We start from the raw sequence: 8175 nt of genomic DNA, 5'->3' as shown, positions 1-8175 counted from the left end.
TTATAAAAAAATTCTAATGATTTTTATATGTCCAAAACACAAAATATTATTATAAGATTAAAATACTAATGTCACATCATTATTTTACGGTTAATTTGATGACAAAGACTAAAAGTTGTACTGAATTATATTTTAGAAATTTTGATCAAACAATTTTTGTTTAGAAACTAAAAATTTTAATTTTAAAATTATTTAGGATGTAAAACCTTAGTTAACCCAATAAAAATAGTACTATCCATATTCCTATTTATAAGACTCAAATTTAAAATAATGTTTGTTCTTTCTTATAAGACACGATCTATAATGTCTCTTGCATTAATAATTTTTAGACTAGAATACCCATAATTAAGAGAAAAAATGTATTGACAAACGATTAAAAGGGAGAGTAGAGTATTAATGACAAAAATAATTTTGAAAAAAGTTACAATTTAAGGCAAATTTAATGTCATTAATTAAATTAATCATTTTTCATAACCTTAAAAAATTAGATAATTGGGTCTTATAAATATGAACATAATACTTCCTCCGTTCTTTTTTATAAGCAAAAAAAGTTTAATCTTTTAGTTCTCAAATATAAATAAAATTTAACTACTTTTATTTTATTTGATGAAACTATCTTCAAAATATTATTCATTTAATAGAGAGTTTATGCTTAGTATCAAATTTTAATGAATGATAATTTAAGAAATATACATACTTTCTAATTGAAAAAGACACAATTTAATAAAATTAACTATTTTTTAATAAGTATAAAATCAAATTTTTTTCATTATAAAAGAAAAAGGAAAAAGTAAGGACATGCGTAGATAATCTTGTTTATACATATTTTTAAAAGAAGAAAATAAAAGACATATCCAATGAGAGATGTTTAAGCAACTCATGTTGTATTTCTTAAAAGCATATAAACTTTTTGTTTTGGTCTCTTGTGATTCCTAAGATACTCATATAATTTTGTTTTAATGATAAGGAACTTTAACAAATTCACACTTTTATATTTTTCTTTATTTTCACTTAATTATCATTCAATAAAATTGTTAATTTAATTTTTAAATTATTACTTATAAAAATATTAAAAATTGATGTTTTTTTTTATAATTAAGTTAAAAAATATTGATGTTTAAGTGAGTAGTAAAATTAATCTATTAATTTTGTTCCAACGTCACAATTAATTCTTATCCCCCATTTTATTTTTGAAAAAGAAAAAGCAAAACCCTTACTCAATGGTGTCTCATTTTATCCTTTCTAGAAGCTTCTCCAACCGGCCTTTTCACTTCTCCATTTTCTCTCTTCCCATCATTTAATTTATTTCTTCTTATTTTCTTTTTTATAAATATTTCTAAAAAAACTTATCTAAATAGATCATAAATACATGTTTCATTTCTGCCATTAGAACGGTAAAATATATTTTAAAACATAATTCAACGGATAAAAATAAAATTAAAATAAAAGTAAGAAATCATATCCTTTTACTAAATATTTTGATCAGAAACATAATTTTTTTTATCTATTTGCAAAATATGCAATGATTAGTACTACTAGTAAGAGAGATTGGGCGATGAAAAAGTGAAAAGAAGCAAAACAGTTGAGTTGCTGGAAGGAAGAATGTTGATGTTGTTAATTAACCACCCTTTTCTTTGTCCTTCTCTAATTAACGAAGTTGTCAGAAATGGCACTAGTACTACCATAGCTTGAAACGATAATAACTTTATTCCACTCCCGAGGTTAGTCAAGTCACTACTACTTCCTCGATAACAGGGTCAGCGTGATTTCCTGGTAACATTGCTCAATGCTCTTCCTCACACCCTCCCATCCCACTTCCCTACTTTTTAAAACTCAAATTGCAAAAAGGTTAAACACTGTAACACAGTAAAAAAAAAAACTCAAAGTACTGTTTACGCAGTCACACTTTTAACTGCTAATCCCTTTAATCACGGAGCTACATTATTTTATTTTTTAAAAAACGAACACCAACAAGTACCAATTTTTCTGACCCCCAGTGACTAAGGAGGGTGACTGTGTGAGTGGAGTGTTCATACTTGTATTGTATTGGCAACAAAACAACACTTGTGCACAGTGAGCAACCCTCTTGTTCTTCATCAACAATGCTCCAAACAACCTGCATTATACTCTTCTCTGTTGTGGCCATATTTTTGCCTCATGGAACAGCAATGCTCAACCTCACTCTCCCAGGACAACACCCAGACCCTGAAGCCGTTGCTCGAGAAGTTCATAGGTACTTACATCATTCCAAACAACCTGCATTTTTCTGTCTTTTTACTCTTTTGTTCTTGGGTGTTTGATGCAAAACACAGAGTCACTCACTCACTCACCTAACACTTTTTTTTTTTTTTTTTACATCATCTTGAAGACCCTACATTGCAAATTATCTTCCCATCCTAGTTACATAAAAGTTAAAACATAAAGAGACAATCTTTGCATCTGGGTCATTACCACCTCATAATCCCTTTCTTCATTTTTCTTCTTCTATGTGTTACTAGTTAGTTACTACAAGTCACTCAATTTTGTTACTAAAATTTCACCAACTGGTGACTAAATTTAGCGAGGAAAATTGTTTTTTCCTTACTAATCCAGACTTGCATGCCAAAGAATCTAACTCGGTTTGCTGAGAATAACGCTTGAGTTATTATAAATTTCTGTTACCTATTTGTTATTTCTATGGATAAAAAAAATTCAGACTTGAACAAATTTTAGTGATGTTTTTTTTTATATATATAAAAATACATATAAATTGTTCTACACTTCTACCACTAATTTTAATTTTTTGTTTAGGAAAGTGAATGCTTCAATGGCAAGAAGGGAAATGCTGGGAGTGTCAGAGAAAGAGGTGGCATCATGTCTAACAGGGAATCCCATAGATGATTGTTGGAAATGTGACCCAGATTGGGCCAACAACAGGCAGAGGCTAGCAGATTGTGCAATAGGGTTCGGGCAGAACGCAAAGGGAGGAAAAGGTGGCCAATTTTACATAGTCACTGATTCCTCAGATGAGGACCCTGTGAACCCAAAACCTGGAACACTTAGATATGCAGTGATACAGAACGAGCCACTGTGGATAGTGTTCCCCAGTAACATGATGATTAAGCTGTCTCAAGAACTCATTTTTAATAGCTACAAGACCATTGATGGGCGTGGAGCTGACGTGCACATTGTGGGTGGAGGCTGCATTACTCTTCAGTATATTAGCAATGTCATTATTCACAACATTCACATCCACCATTGCCATCCCTCTGGTAAGACCAATCATTCAATAGTTAGCCTTACATTTACGCATTCTCTTTCATTAATTAGTTGTTACACAAAGAAAAATGCTTTCTTCTATTTATTAGTACCATTTAGGTATGTCTCACTAATTTTAAAAAAGAAAGAAACTTTCTTCTGTACTACTATTAATGAAAGTCTTTGTCACTAATTTAAAAATCCAACAATAAGAGAGAAGATTCCAGAGAGTGTTCTAGCAATTCTCTTTTCTTTTTGTCTTGCCCTTTGGTCTTTCACTAGGATATTATGTAGCAACTTTTTTTGTCACCTTAAGACATTTAAGAAATAAAATAAGCTTTTATAATTTAATTCAAGTATTATTCTTCTAGCTTCTATTAAATTAGAAAAGTTTCTTTCTTTTTTCTTAAATCTCTTCTTAATTTGTTTTCTCATTTCACTTTAACAAAACATAGTGTAGAAGAGAAAAATAATAATAAATCATTCCATAGCTTTACATAATCGGTTCCATTAGTTGTGTAATAAAAAAAACTTCTGTTAATTACAATTTAGGTATGCCTCACTAATCACTAATTTAAAAATTCAACAAATGGAGGGTAACCTCATATTTAGTGAAATTCACATATTTAGTAAAATCCAGATAAATTTAGCCAAATAAAAGAAAAAATGTCAGTGTAAAAATAGTGTTAATAGTTATAGCAATTTGCTTTTCTCTGTGTCTTATTCTTCGGTCTACTAAGTAGCAACTTGGTTTGTCACCTTTTTACTATCAGTTATAAAAATTAAAAAGCGGTATTTCATATATAAAGTCTTGTTAGTTTCTTATAACAAATGAACAATGCGTGAAAGAAAGTGAGTGAAAAAATCGAGAGTGAAAAGAAAATCAGTTTTTTTTTTTATATTCTCAAATTAAGTTTATGGAAAATCCAAATTTACCAAGCATTTTACCTAGAAGAGTAATATTAAATTAAATTTGTCCTGTAAAAACATTAGACATAATTTACTCTTTCAATGTTAAAAAGGGACGCTAGTTTAGTTTTTAATGTATATGTTGAAGTCAGTTTGATTCCTAACTAAAGCTTAATTCATAGGAGTATATGAGAAATAATAGCAACTCATATTTTATTTTAGGTGAATTTAAGGTGGGTTTCACTAAATATGAAAAAGAAATCATTTTGCAATTATATTTGTGTGAAATTTATTTAATACTAATAAATAAAATATGTCAAAAATAATTATTCGTGAGCTCATTGATGTTATGAAAGACTAATTAGATATGCCAAGCATCTTAATCTTAATAAAATCAATTTAACTATTCATGGTACATATAGAAACCAACCTATATCACTTTATCTTTGGACTATAAATATATTGGACCTCTTTACTTTAGACATGCAATAAAGTTAGATTAAAAGTCAGATTCAAGTGGAGAGAGATAGCGATGCCTTTTTCCCGCTTCTCCGTCCTTCTCTCCCTCCAAGATGTTGATTTTTTACCGTCTGTATTTTTTCCACATAACTGAAGCAGTCAATGTTTATTACCCTGACCGTGGGTATTGACTATTGAGTAATCACTCTTCCTTATCTCTACCCTCTTTTCTTTTCATTATCACATTCTCCTCCCTCTCATACTTTTCCTTTACTTTTTATATCTTCCTTCTCTGTGCACTTATACACCCTCTAAGAAGACTGTGAAATGATATTTATCAATTAATAACATCAGTTACAAGTCACTATATTTTTTATTATAGTATATTTTATCGTAAAAAGATTATATAAAAATTATAAATACAAAACTTCACCAACTCATCACCCATAATTAAAAGGTACAATCCAAAACTTTAACATTATATTCTTTCGGTTTGAGAAAGAAAATAGGAAAGAGAAAAGACTGTCAGAAAAAATGAGTAAAAAAGAAATGAGTGAATTTTTTTAAGAATGATTTGGTATAAAAAAATTATACTAAAGTTTTTTAAAAAAGTGATTGTTTTTAATAAACAATTATTCCCTAGTTAAGGATGATTAATTATAAACAGAGATAAAAATGTATCTTAGAAAAAATATAAATATAAGTACATATCTTTCTGAGAGAAGAGATTAAAAAGTAAAAGACCCTGTTATTTTTTATTTTTCTCCTCTATCAAATAAGAAATTCTCGTTTTCTTCTTTTCTTAAATCTCTTTTTTTTTCATTTCGCTTTAACAAAACTTAGTGTAAAAGCGAAAAATAAGATTATTCTTATGATAATTTTTACTTTATTTTTTATCTCTCAGTTTTAAAAATCATTATGATATATTTAATAAAAAAATTCTTAAATAAAATAACATTATTGATAAAAAAAAAAAAAGATTTTGCTACAAGACAGGAGTAACTGGGTCAGACAACAAGGCCCTCTAAGCAAATAAAGATTTAGATTCATCGATCATTAGTCAAAGTCAAAACGCATCATGGTTATTAGTGGAAACTGGCAAGACAAGTACTTTGCATCTCTCTGTTCATATTTTTAATTTTTGTATTAAAAAATTATTGCATTATTTATGAAAAGCGTGAAAGTTAAAATATAAATAGATATGAAAAGATGTGAAAGACTAAATAAAAACTATGAATATAAGATTAAAATAAATAATTTTTTATATAATAACTGCGTTAAAACTAAATATAAGACTGCATATCATCCAAAACAATTAATGGTGGTTTATAATACATAAAAGATACATGTAACCAAAAAAAGATAAAAGATAAATAAAATTTAAAAAGTGAAATTTAAAATATGAATATTGTCTTTATTATATGTATAAGTTATGGTTAGAAAAATGTTAATAAGCGTTCGTAGGTGCTGATTAAAGAATGAAAAAGTATTTTTTTTTATTAAGATGCATATAATAATATATTTTACTTTGATTCCTTTAACAAGTGTTTTATTAGTGTGTTTGGTTTGGTGGTGTGTGAGCCTCCAAATTGAGGTTTTAGTTTATTTAGAAATTTCCAATTGCTTGATTGACAAATTATTTTTAAAGTTTATCCTAATGTTACACTTCTTTTCTGTTAAATGTAAAAACTCTAAACATAAATCAAGCTACAACAAATCAAATTACTTTTAATTAAACTTAAGTTTCTAAAATTAAGTTTGATCATATTCTACCTTTTCAACTTTAATCTAAATAAGCACTTAGCAGCTATCAAGATCGTATGTTATGGACTTATGATTATTACCATGATATGTGAAGATAACTATTATAATTTTTTTTAATTGATAAAGATTAGTTTATGAGAAATATTAAATGAGAAGATTATCAAATTTATTATTATTATTAGATCAATCTTATATATTGTTGTTATGGTGGCTTTCAGGCAACGCTAACGTGCGGTCGAGCCCGGAACATTATGGGTACCGCACGGAGTCGGACGGCGACGGGATCTCCATCTTCGGCTCGCGTGACATTTGGATCGACCACTGCACCCTCTCCCGGTGCAAGGACGGCCTGATCGATGCAGTGATGGGTTCCAGCGCTATCACGATCTCCAACAACCACTTCTCCCACCACAATGACGTGATGCTCCTGGGCCACAGCGACCACTACCTCCCAGACTCCGGCATGCAGGTGACCATTGGCTTCAACCACTTCGGGGAGGGCCTCGTCCAGCGCATGCCGCGTTGCCGACGAGGTTACATCCACGTGGTGAACAATGACTTCACACGATGGGAGATGTACGCCATCGGCGGCAGTGCGGGACCCACCATTAACAGCCAGGGAAACCGCTACACCGCGCCGGAGGATCCGTACGCGAAGCAGGTTACGAAGAGGCTGGATGCCGGAGAAGGGGAGTGGAGCGGGTGGAATTGGCGGTCCGAAGGGGATGTTTTGTTGAATGGCGCGTTCTTCGTTGCTTCGGGAGCAGTTGCTGAACCTAACTATCAGAACGCCTACAGCACCCAACCTAAGAACGTGGATCGCATTTCGCTTCTCACTATGTCCGCCGGTGTTCTCGGCGTTGCTAGGGACAATAATCTGGGAATGTGGATCAGAGGACCCAACGATGGCACTGTATATTTTTCAGATTCTGGCCCAGAATACACAGACGAAATGTCCCGGAGTACAATGCCGTTGCTACCTTCACGTATTTTGATTCTTGTATCTGCACTCTTATGCTTCTTAGGTCATACAACAACCTTAACAACACTACCCAATTAGCGACTTCAATTCGATGATGCTTCATGTCTCTATTAGAATTAATGAAATCGCCGGATTCTAATGATCCATTAATTAAGAGTCTAAGACCATATCCTCCCTCTTCCCCGGTCTCTTTTATTTTTCTCTTATCTTATTTTTTGTGGCTTAGTCATTATCTGATCTCAGATGCCAACGAGGAAATTGTAAATTTGTTAGTCTTCTAGCACATCAGCAATAAGAAAGGAGAAGAATTAAAATTAACTAATGACCTGGAGTTTGCAAGTCACGAAAACATGCTATATACCTTCCTGGAAGTTATTAATTCCAGCTCAAGTGTTGAAGGTGATTTGCAAACCATGAGATATATAATCCCACCAGCCCTTGTGGGTTTAATTATTAATCTTGAGTTTAAGTCTAGCTTTAAAATTCAGGTTTAATTATACAATTGCTATCTTGATTATAATCAAAAGTTCAATTGGATCTTTTGATTATAAAAAAAGTTCAATTAGATCCTCTAATTATTTAAAAATAGTTTAATTAGATCTCTTAATTATTAAAAAGTTATGTCTTTCAATTATTTAAAAACATTACTATTGTATTATTTTTTGTCTACTTTATTAGTTTGGTTGACAAAAATAGATATTTTTACCTTTATTTAATATAATCTATGTAAAAATATCTATTTACATAATTTTCATTTATCAAACTAATATAGCTGGTATGAAAGGGTACGATTATAATGTTTTTAAAAAATTGAAGGACATGAT

The 8175-nt window shown here is 30.5% G+C and overlaps 1 protein-coding gene across 1 annotated transcript; it reads left to right on the top strand.

The window, feature by feature from the left end:
• Positions 1-1940: 1940 nt before the first annotated feature.
• LOC100815062 (probable pectate lyase 12) lies at positions 1941-7562 on the top strand. The gene is made up of 3 exons (XM_003541382.4): positions 1941-2233; positions 2791-3251; positions 6588-7562. The coding sequence occupies exons 1-3, from the start codon at positions 2103-2105 to the stop codon at positions 7427-7429; spliced, it is 1434 nt and encodes a 477-aa protein (XP_003541430.1). The 5' UTR covers positions 1941-2102; the 3' UTR covers positions 7430-7562.
• The last annotated feature ends 613 nt before the right edge of the window (positions 7563-8175 follow it).

This window comes from Glycine max, chromosome 13 (genome assembly GCF_000004515.6).
Source record: "Glycine max cultivar Williams 82 chromosome 13, Glycine_max_v4.0, whole genome shotgun sequence".
NCBI lineage: Eukaryota > Viridiplantae > Streptophyta > Magnoliopsida > Fabales > Fabaceae > Glycine > Glycine max.
Note: the sequence above shows the minus strand (reverse complement) of the source record. Positions and strands in the feature narration are given on the sequence as shown.

Excerpts from the sequence above, each read along its gene's own strand:
- LOC100815062 (XM_003541382.4), top strand. The coding sequence starts at position 2,103 with ATGCTCCAAACAACCTGCATTATACTCTTCTCTGTTGTGGCCATATTT. Across the intron at positions 2,234-2,790 it reads GTTGCTCGAGAAGTTCATAG|GAAAGTGAATGCTTCAATGG; the intron begins GTACTTACATCA and ends TTTTTTGTTTAG. Across the intron at positions 3,252-6,587 it reads CCACCATTGCCATCCCTCTG|GCAACGCTAACGTGCGGTCG; the intron begins GTAAGACCAATC and ends GGTGGCTTTCAG.